Source organism: Triticum urartu, chromosome 2A, assembly GCF_056163025.1.
Source record: "Triticum urartu cultivar PI428250 chromosome 2A, HENAU_Tu73, whole genome shotgun sequence".
NCBI classification, from domain to species: Eukaryota; Viridiplantae; Streptophyta; class Magnoliopsida; order Poales; family Poaceae; genus Triticum; species Triticum urartu.
In genome coordinates, this window is record NC_141874.1 from 671,503,408 (window position 1) to 671,519,752 (window position 16,345).

The window sequence follows — 16,345 nt, forward strand, 5'->3', positions numbered from 1 at the left end:
TCCCGCCCCGGCGTCCCGCCCCCCGGCCTCCTGCGCCGCCGCCTCCCGCCCCGGCGCCCCGCCCCCGCCCGCCCGCATCAGTCGTCGGCCCCGCCCCCCGCCCCCAGTCGCCTCCCGCCCCCAGCCGCCTCCCGCCCCCCAGAGGCCAGAGGCAGGCCGGCCTCCTCGAGCCGCCGCGCCAGACGCCCCCGCCTCCCCTCGACGCCCCCCGCCTCCCGTCCCCAACCCGCAGGTATGCTTCCTGTTCTTCCTTTTTGTTTTATTTTTTTCCTTTTTGATTCATTGTTGGCACTCACAATTTATTGTTTGTTGTATTGTGTAGATGGAGGTGAACAACAACGACATGGACTCGTTGTCCGATTCGTCGGGTTGGTCGTCATCCGACGATTCGGACATCAACGACTTGTTGCAAGACGACGACGTCGAGATGATGAGCCTCCTCATCGACGTGCAATCCTTTGAAAACCGCGTGAAGCTGATGGATCAGAGGAGAGGGTCGAAGATGGGGCGAGTCACCATCTACCGGAATCGCGCTCTCGGACACGAGCATTTGATGGAAGACTACTTCGCGGAGGTACCTACATACCCTCCTCGTCTCTTCCGCAGAAGGTACCGAATGCGGCGTAGTTTGTTTGTGAAGATTGTCAACGATTGTGAGGCCGCCTCCTATTACTTAAACGTCGTAGATCCGCCGCCGGTATCATGGGGTTTAGTGCATATCAAAAGATATCGGCGGCAATGCGGGTACTCACTTATGGCATACCCGTGGATTATACCGACGAGTATCTTCGCATTGGGCAAGATACAACCACGGAGTCAGTCCGTAGGTTTGCCAAGTTGGTCATTCGGCTGTACGGTGAGCAGTATCTTCGGGAACCAAACGAGGAAGATACAAAGAGATTAATGGAAATGAATGAAAAAAGGGGATGGCCGGGGATGCTAGGTAGTCTTGACTGCATGCATTGGAGGTGGAAAAATTGCCCAAAGGCATGGCACGGAATGTATTGCGGTAAAAGCCGTGATGCTACCATTGTGCTTGAGGCCGTAGCATCTCAGGACACATGGATTTGGCATGCATTCTTTGAGTTGCCGGGAACACTCAATGATATCAATATCCTCAATAGATCTTCTTTGTTCAAAAGATTAATTTCTAGGGATGCTCCAGCTTGCAACTACAAAATCATGGACAATGAGTACTCAATGGGATACTATCTCACCGATGGCATCTATCCCGAATGGGCAACTCTTGTGAAGTCCATCAAGGAGAAAAATGGGGTGCCCTTAACAAGAAAAAAGGCTCATTTCACCAGGGCACAAGAGGCAGACCGCAAGGATATTGAGAGAGCTTTCGGTGTTTTGCAAGCAAGGTTTGCCATAGTTCGTGGTCCAGCTCGGTTTTGGGACAAAAATACCTTAATGAACATCATGAAATGTTGTGTGATTCTACACAACATGATCCTAGAGGATGAAAGAGGGTTAAACCTCCCTTGTTTCTATGACAATGTTGGTACCCGTGTGCAACCGGAAAGAAATCCTTCTCGCATACACGCTTTTCTTCAAGCACATCGTGAGATTGAGGATGCAACCACTCATGGTCGGCTCCGGGATGATCTAATAGAGCACCACTAGCAGTTGGATGGGCGGCGCATTGGTCCATGATGTATCTTTGTTTTACTTTTCTATGTCCTATTTGATTCGAACAATTATGTAATTTGCTCAAACATTGTTGTAATAATTTGAATGATTATTGTTTTATTCGGTGTTGTAATAATAACTAGAATGATTATTGTTTTATGTCAAATGTGATGAAATTTGTGATATGTCATATGATGAAATGTGTGATATATGAAATGACAGTTTTAAAGGTTGGGGTTGAGGCAAAGACTAGAACCCTCAAATCCAACCCTTAAAGCAGTTTAAGGGTTGGGTTTGAGGGATCTAGTCTTTGCCCCTGTTTTTCAACTCTTAAAAGTGTCAAAAAGTGGCACTTCTCAACCCTTAAAACTGCTACAAGGGTTTAGGGGTTCTACTAGTAATGCTCTTAGACTGCTATATTAGATGATAGGCTACCGAGAGGGTTTGTACGCAAACAAGAACCAGATTTCACTTCACTTTGGTGCGTCAGGAAAGAGCCATTGCGCATACAGCGAGTTCCACGTCAAAACAAAACAAGACTGATCATCATGTTTACAAACAAATCTTTCTAGGTTTTGCGAGATTGCAGCCTAAGAATCAATACAAATTTCAAATCCATCTGTTCACTTTGTGTAAGGTCACAGCCATCGTTCAACAGGGGACCAAAAGAACATCACGAAGCTACCAGGTCGGGTGTCTCGGCTTCAACAGATAGCAAAGTAGTGTGCACCTTCCCGACCCAGGTATCAAGCCGGTCACGCAGGGATTTCACTTGGTCAATCCCAAGGACCCTCGGTTGCGCCCATGAAACATGGACAGTCCCGTCGACCCCATCAATAATGCCTTCGATAAGATGAGCCTACAATTTTAAAGGTAACGGTGTCATCGTTTCACTTATAAGCAAATAAGTGTCACTGGAACTAGGGTTGGAACTATTTTACAGCGACGAGAAAGGGGCTTTAGACTTACAGAGAGGCTCTTCATTAGTAGATACTCCACATCTTCAACTGAGAGCCTGGTCTGTTCAGCTATAGTGCTCAACGGGATTGTACGGTCTTGGGATGCTCGACTGCAATGGATAAAAACGGTTAGGGAACAAAGCTTAGCTCTGAATAGTAACAGACGGGTAACATCGATGAGCATCTTAGCTTGAATTGTACCACACATGAATTACCTGAAAATGATTTCCATCAAGCAAAGGATATTGATCTTTTCAAGAAGTTCCCTCTCCTTCTGTACCAAAGCAGGCTGCGCACTCAAAGCGGCGGCGTGAACTTTGCAGAGTTCCTGGTAGGACGCTAGATTGCCAGAGTTGAACGCTTGCAATATATGATAAATCCACTCCACCGATGTTCCCACAAGGCTGTGGATCTACATGGTATCCGGAAGGGGAATTAGAGGTGCACACAGATACAGCAAAATCATGCAAATTTTGGTGATCCAAAATCACAAAGAAGGCACTACAGCTGAAAAACAGCCTGACACTAATTCAGCCAAATATTTCACAGCTAACATCACCAATTGTAATGTCACCACCAGCTTCAAATTTTCAATGAAGAAATTGAACCACACAAAGTAAATATAATCACGACTTTGTTTCAACACTGAATTCCAGATATTTCAACAGAATGCCCCTTAATTCCCAGCTTTAAAATCAATAGCTCTATTCTAATGGCAAAAATTGCTCTTGTCAGAGGCAAAATATAGCAAAGATAAGAAAACAACTATCAAGAATGACCAGCTCAGTTGAATGTAAGCTCACACAATGACATAAAATAGGCCAAAAAGGCAAAATAAACATGGTTTCGTTACAAGAAACTAAAAATACATACTTCTTTATGACCTGCTAGTCTGATCAGGAGCTAAATGTAACTGTTCATCCTCCTTTTTGTTCAAATATGAATTAAGTATACATGCTTGCAAGCAGAATGGGCAACCAATAATATTTATACAAGAATGTGTCACTCAACAATTCAAGCATCACTAAGCCTACAGTTAGCTCTTTACAGGGGTAGCCATGGGTATCACGTACTCCCTCCATGCCATAATTCTTGTCTTGGTTTTAGTTCAGATTTGAACTAAAACCACGACAAGAATTATGGAACGGAGGGAGTAAGTAGTAAAGTGTAACCAGACAACAAAGATGAAATGCACATATAAATTATAAGTATAAGGACATACAATTGGATGGGCAAGCAACTCCCCGAAGTTGTATATGTTGTCACCCAATAAAGCAGCAAGTGAGAGGTCAAATGCCAGGTTCTGCAGGTAATTATTGGAATCAGAAACAGCAACCATCAAATCCAACTTTTCATGCCGAAAGAGCAGGTAAGCAAACAATACCTGTTTGAATGGTTCTGAAAGTGACTCCACTGTTGTGTATGCAAGATAGAGAAGAGCATTTTTATAGAATTCAGAATAGTCTTGACACACTTTATGGTACTGAGAACATAACCAATAATAGGTCGAATGTACTGAAGGATCAACATCGTCCATGCTATCCAAAGTGGTTTTCCCCTCGTCTACCAGTTCCTTACACTCCTTTTGATTCCCTTTCTCAAGAAGAAAACTTGCAATCTGCATCTTCACATACAGAATGGGCTCTTCAACCCGTGATTCCTTGGTATCACGCAGCTTCGAAATTACGCCTTCGAGATAGCTTATACCGGCATCTTTATCTGAATACTGGCGTGAAACTACTACCGCGAAGTGAGCAAATTTAAGAAGATTGATCTTGCTCTCGAAATCAGAGATGAAATGAGTATACAGCTGAATCAGAGCATCACCCGCCTGTACAAAAGGAAAAGACCACACAGTGGTGATAAGCCCCGTGACATGGCAAGCAATATCTCGAAAAAGCAACCAAATGTAATGCAAGTATTTCAGGGTTTCAGGAATCATGATGAAACTTTCAGAACAGAAAATATGGTACATGTACATCTGTGACATATTACTATAGTAGACAGCAAAGATATTATGATTATACTTCTTCAGATTTCTGCGCTACTGAATTGAACCAAAAACATGCAGGTACTGGGACATCTCTTCAGTATACGACTCATGACATTTGTAATACATGAGAAAAAATGCTCAATATCTTCATCAGACGACCCGTGAATCACAGGTCGCATGACATAACGAAGTGCAGGTCGTAGCATACATAATTAACAAATCAACGGAGTGAATTAAGATACTGCTCTGAACTGAAGCAAGCCAGGCAGTTTTGTGCAAGACACCCTAAAGGGAGAGTGTTGGCAACTTGGCACCATCCAGTTTATCAGCTACCTTCGGCCAAAGGGAGCTAGCCCCACTGGTATCAACTCCCAACAACGAGGTACTCCCAATCAGGGCGGCAATATTTTCCCGGGAGATCAGGGGCGCCTCGCCTAACAGGGAGCCTAAAGGGAGTCTCCTTCAACCCTAAAAGCAGATCAAAGCGCGCTACATGATACGAACTACCGGGAGAGGGGGTAGGGAGGGGCGGATCGAGTCAACCGGACCTGGACGACGGCGAGGGCGAGGAACTGGTCAAGCTTGAGGGTGAGTTGGTGCCAGAGCTTCCGCTGGTAGAGGTCGGCGAGGGCGGCGTACCACTCCGCCAGCTCCGGCCGGGTCGAGCCCTGCGCCTCCAGGAACTCCAGCGGCGCCGCCATCGCCTGGTCTCCGCCGCTTCCTTTCCCTTCCTTTCTTCCCGGCCAAGAAGACGGAGACGAGGAGCAGCAAGGGCTGGATCTGTTTCGGTCGCGGTGCGGTCGGACTCGCACTCCTCCGCGATGCTCCAGACTAATAGCAACTCTGACCCATCCCTAAAATTTGACTAAAACTCTATTTCCAAAACTTGTAATTTCGCTCACCAATCTGTGCTTGAATGTTAGGAAGACAACGTGGTATTCGCATTTACAGGGTTCAAGTCGTAGATTTAGATACAAATGCTCATATTTTTCTGTATTTATTTTAGGCATTTTGATGATGTGCGTTTATTACAAAAGACGTCACATAGACTAAAACTTATAATTCCTTCCATCTAAATAAAACTTGTAATTCTTAAACTTGTAATACCTTGTGTATGTCACTGTTGGAGGACACGATGGCCAGAGCAGACTGGGAGCTCACCACCAGCACTGGAGGGAGGCGAAGATGTGTCATGGCTTGATACCCAGCATCAGTGACGCCCGAGGCCATAGTAGGCGTCGTGACATAGACATAGAAGGTGCCCAGGAGCCCTAGAGGAGGTGTAACTGTGCGTGGGAGGATGCTTGGGAGGTGGAAGTGATCGAGCACGATAGCGTGGAGATGTGCTAACGCGACATCAACGGCCACAGACTTGGGCTTGGTTGTGAGAAGTGTCAACAGATAGAGGAGGCTCGGAAGGCGGAGAAATGCAACACCCTGAGCGGGAAAGGTGAGGACGTGGATGACAATATGAACCCCCCCCCCCCACACACACACACATGCTCAAACAAATGTTATTGGGGTTAGGGATTGAGATGGAGCAAACTTTTGGGACATCTTTTTGTAATATCCAAAAAAGTTTTGAAAAACATATCTATAACAATACATTTATGTAAAAAAATGATTAGAATATTACTGTAATTTTTGATAGTGAAATTGCTTTGTTTATTTAATTTTGGCCAAGCTATACTCTAAAAAATCCCTACAACATTTTTAACACATTGGGCTTTTTCCCAGTCCACCAAATGCCTCACACGAACACGAGGAGCCCTTATCACACGAGGCACGACCCCGCAACCGCTTACCGCCCTTCCTGCCCTAGGTTTCTTGCCTCTACCTCCATCTTCCTCGTCATCCCCAACGAGCTCGCTAAGTATATCATCTCCTGCCCCTAGCTCACTATGGATCGTCTCCTCCGACCGCATTTTCGATTATTTCCTATTCTCGCTAAGCTACTTTTTTTCTATAAGATAATATTACATCATTGTATTTGTTGGGGAACGTGGTGATTTCAAAAAAAATTCTACGCACACACACAGGATCATGGTGATGCATAGCAACGAGAGGGGAGAGTGTGTCTACGTACCCTCGTAGACCGAAAGCGGAAGCGTTAGCACAACGCAATTGATGTAGTCGTATGTCTTCACGATCCGACCGATCCAAGTACCGAACGCACGGTACCTCCAAGTTCAACACACGTTCAGCTCGATGATGTCCCACGAACTCCGATCCAGCAGAGCTTCACGGGAGAGTTTCGTCGGCACGACGGCATGATGACGGTGATGATGATGCTACTGATAACCCACAAGTATAGGGGATCGCAATAGTTTTCGATAAGTAAGAGTGTCGAACCCAACAAGGAGCTAAATGCATAAAAAATATTCCCTCAAGTTCTATCGACCACCGATACAACTCTACGCATGCTTGACATTCGTTTTACCTAGAACAAGTATGAAACTAGAAGTATTTTGTAGGTGTTGTTGGATAGGGTTGTAAGGTAATAAAGAGCATGTAAATAAAAAGTAGGGGCTGTTTAGATAAGGACACAACTAAGTTAGTTTTAGTAAAGAGCTTTTTGTTACGAGAAAGTTATTTGTCCCTAGACAATCGATAGCTAGATCGGTAATCATTATTGTAATTTTATTTGAGGGAGAGGCATAAACTAACATACTTTCTCTACTTGGATCATATGCACTTATGATTGGAACTCTAGCAAGCATCTGCAACTACTAAAGAACATTAAGGTAAAACCCAACCATAGCATTAAAGTATCAAGTCCTCTTTATCCCATACGCAAACAATCTACTTACTCGGGTGTGTGCTTCTATCACTCACGCCACCCACCATAAGCAAATCATGAACATATTGCAAACCCTACAGCGGGAATCCCTCACGCTTGCGCGACACGGAGAGCACCATAGGACAACACCAATAATAAAACATGCAACTCAAACCAATCACGATCATCAAATAACCCATCAGACAAAACGGATCTACTCAAACATCATAGGATAGCCATACATCATTGGGAAATAATATATAGCGTTGAGCACCATGTTTAAGTAGAGATTACAGCGGGTAAGAGAGGGGTTACACCGCTGCATAGAGGGGGAAGAGTTGGTGATGATGGCGGTGAAGTTGTTGGTGAAGATTGCGGTGATGATGATGGCCCCGACGGTGTTCCGACGCCACCGGAAGAGAGGGGGAGAGGGGCCCCCCTTCTTCTTCTTCTTCTTCCTTGACCTCCTCCCTAGATGGGAGAAGGGTTTCCCCTCTGGTCCTTGGTCTCCATGGCATGGGAGGGGCGAGAGCCCCTCCGAGATTGGATCTGTCTCTCTGTTTCTGCGTTCTGGTATTCTGCCCTTTCACCGTTTCTTATATTCCCGGAGATTTATAACTCCGATTGGGCTGAAATTTTAACACGATCTCTATCCGGATATTAACTTTCTTGCGGCGAAAGAAGGGCATCAACTGCCTTATGGGGTGGCCACGAGGGTCAGGGGCGCGCCCCCTGCCTCGTGGCTGAAGGAAATATGCCCTAGAGGCAATAATAAAGTTATTATTTATTTCCTTATATCATGATAAATGTTTATTATTCATGCTAGAATTGTATTAACCGGAAACATAATACATGTGTGAATACATAGACAAACAGAGTGTCACTAGTATGCCTCTACTTGACTAGCTCGTTAATCAAAGATGGTTATGTTTCCTAACCATGGACAAAGAGTTGTTATTTGATTAACGGGATCACATCATTAGGTGAATGATCTGATTGACATGAACCATTCCATTAGCTTAGCACCCGATCGTTTAGTATGTTGCTATTGCTTTCTTCATGACTTATACATGTTCCTATGACTATGAGATTATGCAACTCCCGTTTGCCGGAGGAACACTTTGTGTGCTACTAAACGTCACAACGTAACTGGGTGATTATAAAGGTGCTCTACAGGTGTCTCCAAAGGTACATGTTGGGTTGGCGTATTTCGAGATTAGGATTTGTCACTCCGATTGTCGGAGAGGTATCTTTGGGCCCACTCGGTAATGCACATCACATAAGCCTTGCAAGCATTGCAACTAATGAGTTAGTTGTGAGATGATGTATTACGGAACGAGTAAAGAGACTTGCCGGTAATGAGATTGAACTAGGTATTGAGATACCGACGATCGAATCTCGGGCAAGTAACATACCGATGACAAAGGGAACAAAGTATGTTGTTATGCCGTCTGACCGATAAAAGATCTTCGTAGAATATGTAGGAGCCAATATGAGCATCCAGGTTCCGCTATTGGTTATTGACCGGAGACGTGTCTCGGTCATTTCTACATTTTTCTCGAACCCGTAGGGTCCGCACGCTTAAGGTTTCGATGACAGTTATATTATGAGTTTATGCATTTTGATGTACCGAAGTTTGTTTGGAGTCCCAGATGTGATCACGGACATGACGAGGAGTCTCGAAATGGTCGAGACATAAAGATTGATATATTGGAAGCCTATATTTGGATATTGGAAGTGGTCCGGGTGAAATCGGGATTTTACCGGAGTACCGGGAGGTTACCGGAACCCCCCGGGAGGTATATGGGCCTTAGTGGGCTTTAGTGGAAGAGAGGAGAGGTGGCCAGGGCTGGGCCGCGTGCCCCTCCCCCCTAGTCCAAATAGGATAAGGAGAGGGGGGCGGCGCCCCCCCCTTCGTTCTCTCTCTCCTCTTTCCCCCCTCCCGAATCCTATTCCAACTAGGAAAGGGGGGGAATCCTACTCCCGGTGGGAGTAGGACTCCTCCTGGCGCGCCCTCCTCCTGGCCGGCCGCACCCCCCCTTTGATCCTTTATATACGGGGGCAGGGGGCACCCCTAGACACACAAGTTGATCCACGTGATCATATTCTTAACCGTGTGCGGTGCCCCCTTCAACCATAGTCCTCGATAATATTGTAGCGGTGCTTAGGCGAAGCCCTGCGACGGTAGTACATCAAGATCGTCACCACGCCGTCGTGCTGACGGAACTCTTCCCCGACACTTTGCTGGATCGGAGTCCGGGGATCGTCATCAAGCTGAACGTGTGCTAGAACTCGGAGGTGCCGTAGTTTCGGTGCTTGATCGGTCGGGCCGTGAAGACGTACAACTACATCAACCGTGTTGTGCTAACGCTTCCGCTGTCGGTCTACAAGGGTACGTAGATCACACTCTCCCCTCTCGTTGCTATGCATCACCATGATCTTGCGTGTGCGTAGGAAATTTTTTGAAATTACTACGTTCCCCAACAGTGGCATCCGAGCCTAGGTTTTATGTGTTGATGTTATATGCACGAGTAGAACACAAGAGTTGTGGGCGATATAAGTCATACTGCTTACCAGCATGTCATACTTTGGTTCGGCGGTATTGTTGGACGAAGCGGCCCGGACCGACATTACGCGTACGCTTACGCGAGACCGGTTCTCACAACGTGCTTTGCACAAAGGTGGCTAGCGGGTGACAGTTTCTCCAACTTTAGTTGAACCGAGTGTGGCTACGCCTGGTCCTTGCGAAGGTTAAAACATCACCAACTTGACAAACTATCGTTGTGGTTTTGATGCGTAGGTAAGATTGGTTCTTGCTTAAGCCCGTAGCAGCCACGTAAAACTTGCAACAACAAAGTAGAGGACGTCTAACTTGTTTTTGCAGGGCATGTTGTGATGTGATATGGTCAAGACATGATGCTAAATTTTATTGTATGAGATGATCATGTTTTGTAACCGAGTTATCGGCAACTGGCAGGGGCCATATGGTTGTCGCTTTATTGTATGCAATGCAATCGCGCTGTAATGCTTTACTTTATCACTAAGCGGTAGCGATAGTTGTGGAAGCATAAGATTGGCGAGACGACAATGATGCTACGATGGAGATGAAGGTGTCGCGCCGGTGACGATGGTGATCACGACGGTGCTTCGAAGATGGAGATCACAAGCACAAGATGATGATGGCCATATCATATCACTTATATTGATTGCATGTGATGTCTATCTTTTATGCATCTTATCTTGCTTTGATTGACGGTAGCATTATAAGATGATCTCTCACTAATTATTAAGAAGTGTTCTCCCTGAGTATGCACCATTGCGAAAGTTCTTCGTGCTGAGACACCACATGATGATCGGGTGTGATAGGCTCTATGTTCAAATACAACGGGTGCAAAACAGTTGCACACGCGGAATACTCAGGTTATACTTGACGAGCCAAGCATATATAGATATGGCCTCGGAACACGGAGACCGAAAGGTCGAGCGTGAATCATATAGTAGATATGATCAACATAGTGATGTTCACCAATGAAACTACTCCATCTCACGTGATGATCGGACATGGTTTAGTTGATTTGGATCACGTAATCACTTAGAGGATCAGAGGGATGTCTATCCAAGTGGGAGTTCTTTAAGTAATATGATTAATTGAACCTAAATTTATCATGAACTTAGTACCTGATAGTATCTTGCTTATTTATGTTTGATTGTAGATAGATGGCCCGTGTTGTTGTTCCATTGAATTTTAATGCGTTCCTTGAGAAAGCAAAGTTGAAAGATGATGGTAGCAATTACACGGACTGGGTCCGTAACTTGAGGATTATCCTCATTGCTGCACAGAAGAATTACGTCCTGGAAGCACCGCTGGGTGCCAGGCCTGCTGCTGGAGCAACACCAGATGTTATGAACGTCTGGCAGAGCAAAGCTGATGACTACTCGATAGTTCAGTGTGCCATGCTTTACGGCTTAGAATCGGGACTTCAACGACGTTTTGAACGTCATGGAGCATATGAGATGTTCCAGGAGTTGAAGTTAATATTTCAAGCAAATGCCCAGATTGAGAGATATGAAGTATCCAATAAGTTCTATAGCTGCAAGATGGAGGAGAACAGTTCTGTCAGTGAGCATATACTCAAAATGTCTGGTATAATAATCACTTGATTCAATTGGGAGTTAATCTTCCAGATGATTGCGTCATTGACAGAATTCTCCAATCACTGCCACCAAGCTACAAGAGCTTCGTGATGAACTATAATATGCAAGGGATGAATAAGACTATTCCCGAGCTCTTCGCAGTGCTGAAAGCTGCGGAGGTAGAAATCAAGAAGGAGCATCATGTGTTGATGGTCAACAAGACCACTAGTTTCAAGAAAAAGGGCAAAGGGAAGAAGAAGGGGAACTTCAAAAAGAAAAGCAAGCAAGTTGCTACTCAAGAGAAGAAACCCAAACCTAGACCTAAGCCTGAAACTGAGTGCTTCTACTGCAAGCAGACTGGTCACTGGAAGCGAAACTGCCCCAAGTATTTGGCGGATAAGAAGGATGGCAAGGTGAACAAAGGTATATGTGATATACATGTTATTGATGTGTACCTTACTAATGCTCGCAGTATCACCTGGGTATTTGATACTGGTTCTGATGCTAATATTTGCAACTCGAAACAGGGACTACGGATTAAGCGAAGATTGGCTAAGGACGAGGTGACGATGCGCGTGGGAAATGGTTCCAAAGTCGATGTGATCGCAGTCGGCACGCTACCTCTACATCTACCTTCGGGATTAGTATTAGACCTAAATAATTGTTATTTGGTGCCACCGTTAAGCATGAACATTATATCTAGATCTTGTTTGATGCGAGACGGTTATTCATTTAAATCAGAGAATAATGGTTGTTCTATTTACATGAGTAATATCTTTTACGGTCATGCACCCTTAAAGAGTGGTCTATTCTTATAAAATCTCGATAGTAGTGACACACATGTTCATAGTGTTGAAGCCAAAAGATGCAGAGTTGATAATGATAGTGCAACTTATTTGTGGCACTGCCGTTTGGGTCATATTGGTATAAAGCGCATGAAGAAACTCCATACTAATGGGCTTTTGGAACCACTTGATTATGAATCACTTGGTACTTGCGAACCGTGCCTTATGGGTAAGATGACAAAAACACCGTTCTCTGGTACTATGGAGAGAGCAACAGATTTGTTGGAAATCATACATACAGATGTATGTGGTCCGATGAATGTTGAGGCTCGTGGCGGATATCGTTATTTTCTCACCTTCACAGATGACTTAAGCAGATATGGGTATATCTACTTAATGAAACACAAGTCTGAAACGTTTGAAAAGTTCAAAGAATTTCAGAGTGAAGTTGAAAATTATCGTAACAAGAAAATAAAATTCCTACAATCTGATCGTGGAGGAGAATATTTGAGTTACGAGTTTGGTGTACATTTGAAACAATATGGAATAGTTTCGCAACTCACGCCATCTGGAACACCACAGCGTAATGGTGTGTCCGAACGTCGTAATCGTACTTTACTAGATATGGTGCGATCTATGATGTCTCTTACTGATTTACCGCTATCGTTTTGGGGATACGCTCTAGAGACGGCCGCATTCACGTTAAATAGGGCACCATCAAAATCCGTTGAGAGGACGCCTTATGAACTGTGGTTTGGCAAGAAACCAAAGTTGTCGTTTTTGAAAGTTTGGGGCTGCGATGCTTATGTGAAAAAGCTTCAACCTGATAAGCTCGAGCCCAGATCGGAGAAATGTGTCTTCATAGGATATCCAAAGGAAACTATTGGATACACCTTCTATCACAGATCCGAAGGCAAGACTTTTGTTGCTAAATTCGGAAACTTTCTGGAGAAGGAGTTTCTCTCGAAAGAAGTGAGTGGGAGGAAAGTAGAACTTGACGAGGTAACTGTACCTACTCCCTTATTGGAAAGTAGTACATCACAGAAACCTGTTTCTGCGACACCTACACCAATTAGTGAGGAAGCTAATGATAATGATCATGAAACTTCAGAACAAGATACTACTGAACCTCGTAGATCAACCAGAGTGAGATCCGCGCTAGAGTGGTACGGTAATCCTGTTCTGGAAGTCATGCTACTAGATCATGATGAACCTACGAACTATGAAGAAGCGATGGTGAGCCCAGATTCTGAAAAATGGCTTGAAGCCATGAAATCTGAGATGGGATCCATGTATGAGAACAAAGTATGGACTTTGGTTGACTTGCCCAATGATCGGCAAGCAATTGAGAATAAATGGATCTTCAAGAAGAAGACTGGCGCTGATGGTAATATTATTGTCTACAAAGCTCGACTTGTCGCAAAAGGTTTTTGGCAAGTTCAAGGGATTGACTACGATGAGACCTTCTCACCCGTAGCGATGCTTAAGTCTGTCCGAATCATGTTAGCAATTGCCGCATTTTATGATTATGAAATTTGGCCGATGGATGTCAAAACTGCATTCCTGAATGGATTTCTGGAAGAAGAGTTGTATATGATGCAACCAGAAGGTTTTGTCGATCCAAAGGGAGCTAACAAAGTGTGCAAGCTCCAGCGATCCATTTATGGACTGGTGCAAGCCTCTCGGAGTTGGAATAAACGCTTTGATAGTGTGATCAAAGCATTTGGTTTTATACAGACTTTTGGAGAAGCCTGTATTTACAAGAAAGTGAGTGGGAGCTCTGTAGCATTTCTGATATTATATGTGGATGACATATTACTAATTGGAAATGATATAGAATTTCTGGATAGCATAAAGGGATACTTGAATAAGAGTTTTTCAGTGAAAGACCTCGGTGAAGCTGCTTACATATTAGGCATTAAGATCTATAGAGATAGATCAAGACGCTTAATTGGACTTTCACAAAGCACATACCTTGACAAAGTTTTGAAGAAGTTCAAAATGGATCAAGCAAAGAAAGGGTTCTTGCCTGTGTTACAAGGTGTGAAGTTGAGTAAGACTCAATGCCCGACCACTGCAGAAGATAGAGAGAAAATGAAAGATGTTCCCTATGCTTCAGCCATAGGCTCTATCATGTATGCATTGCTGTGTACCAGACCTGATGTGTGCCTTGCTATAAGTCTAGCAGGGAGGTACCAAAGTAATCCAGGAGTGGATCACTGGACACCGGTCAAGAACATCCTGAAATACCTGAAAAGGACTAAGGATATGTTTCTCGTTTATGGAGGTGACAAAGAGCTCATCGTAAATGGTTACGTTGATGCGAGCTTTGACACTGATCCGGACGATTCTAAATCGCAAACCGGATACGTGTCTACATTAAATGGTGGAGCTGTTAGTTGGTGTAGTTCTAAACAAAGCGTCGTGACGGGATCTACGTGTGAAGCGGAATACATAGCTGCTTCGGAAGCAGCAAATGAAGGAGTCTGGATGAAGGAGTTCATATCCGATCTAGGTGTCATACCTAGTGCATCGGGTCCAATGAAAATCTTTTGTGACAATTGAAAGCACAAGTGCTCCCTAGGTGGTTTTGATAATTGATGACAACATATCTCTTGTTGGACTAACATTTCTATCTAGCATGTTTCAGATAAGTTCAACAATGGAGTGGCATGGACTAAAGGTTGTGGGAACTCCTTAGATTCCAAGGACAAAGGATTGGCTAAAGCTTCAAGCTCAAGACTCTTCATTTTACATTTTAGTGATCCAAGATCACATTGAGTCCATAGGAAAAGCCAATACTATCAAGGAGGGATGAGGTGTTGCTTAATGAGCCTCTTGCTTCATGTGCTTAATGATAAGCTCCAAAATCCTCAACTACTTTCCCATATCCACATATGACCTAAACCCTAAGCCAAACTCGGTCCTACCGATTCTTCCTATCCGGCGCCACCGAGTTTCACTTGTCATTAGCCACTACCAAACCCTAGCAATTCGGTTCTACCGATAAGGATCTCGGTCTCACCGAGATGGGCTTGCAAACTCTCTGTTACCCATTGCAATATTCTCGGTCCCACCGAGTTTGTGTAATCGGTCCCACCGAGATTGCAATGTAAACTCAGTGTTTCCCCTTTGTAACTTTTCGGTCTCACCGAGTTCCACTCGGTCTCACCAAAAGAGCAAATCGGTCCCACCGAGTTTACCTGACCAACTCTCTGGTTAGCTAATTACCAAATTCGGTCTCACCGAGTTTGTGTAATCGGTCTCACCGATATTACGTTATGCCCAAACCCTAACCGAATCGGTCCTACCGAGTTGCATGTCAGTCCCACTGAAACTCCTAACGGTCACTAGGTTTACTACTTCGGTCAGACCGAGTTTATTTATTCGGTCCCACCGAGATTGGAAAACTGTGTAACGGTTGGATTTTGTGTGGAGGCTATATATACCCCTCCACCTCCTTCTCATTAAGTGAGAGAGCCATCAGAACACACACACCATTCCTACTCATATGTTCTGAGAGAGAACCACCTATTCATGTGTTGAGACCAAGACATTCCATTCCTACCATATGAATCTTGATCTCTAGCCTTCCCAAGTGGCTTTCCACTCAAATCTTCTTTCCACCAAATCCAAATCCTATGAGAGAGAGTTGAGTGTTGGGGAGACTATCATTTGAAGCACAAGAGCAAGGAGTTCATTACCTACACACCATTTGTTACTTCTTGGAGAGTGGTGTCTCCTAGATTGGCTAGGTGTCACTTGGGAGCCTCCGACAAGATTGTGGAGTTGAACCAAGGAGTTTGTAAGGGCAAGGAGATCGCCTACTTCGTGAAGATCTACCGCTAGTGAGGCAAGTCCTTCGTGGGCGATGGCCATGGTGGGATAGACAAGGTTGCTTCTTCGTGGACCCTTTGTGGGTGGTTGCTTCTTCGTGGACCCTTCGTGGGTGGAGCCCTGTGTGGACTAACCGTTACCCTTGGGTGGAGCCCTGTGTGGACTCGCGCAACCGTTACCCTTCGTGGGTTGAAGTCTCCATCAACGTGGATGTAGGATAGCA

The 16,345-nt window shown here is 44.7% G+C and overlaps 1 protein-coding gene and 1 pseudogene across 1 annotated transcript; one reads left to right on the plus strand and one right to left on the minus strand.

Moving 5' to 3' along the window:
- Positions 1–322: 322 nt before the first annotated feature.
- LOC147986589 (uncharacterized) lies at positions 323–1,469 on the plus strand (annotated as a pseudogene).
- Positions 1,470–2,121: 652 nt separating this feature from the next.
- On the minus strand, positions 2,122–5,411 carry LOC125539625 (26S proteasome non-ATPase regulatory subunit 13 homolog B). The gene is made up of 6 exons (XM_048703123.2): positions 5,136–5,411; positions 3,979–4,425; positions 3,817–3,897; positions 2,810–3,006; positions 2,605–2,704; positions 2,122–2,494 (listed from the first exon to the last, which is right to left on the minus strand). Exons 1-6 carry the CDS (start codon positions 5,286–5,288, stop codon positions 2,309–2,311), a joined length of 1,164 nt encoding a protein of 387 aa, XP_048559080.2. The 5' UTR covers positions 5,289–5,411; the 3' UTR covers positions 2,122–2,308.
- Positions 5,412–16,345: the final 10,934 nt, after the last annotated feature.

Excerpts from the sequence above, each read along its gene's own strand:
- LOC125539625 (XM_048703123.2), bottom strand. The coding sequence starts at position 5,288 with ATGGCGGCGCCGCTGGAGTTCCTGGAGGCGCAGGGCTCGACCCGGCCG. Across the intron at positions 4,426-5,135 it reads TCGCCCTCGCCGTCGTCCAG|GCGGGTGATGCTCTGATTCA; the intron begins GTCCGGTTGACT and ends CCTTTTGTACAG. Across the intron at positions 3,898-3,978 it reads TTTCAGAACCATTCAAACAG|AACCTGGCATTTGACCTCTC; the intron begins GTATTGTTTGCT and ends AATTACCTGCAG.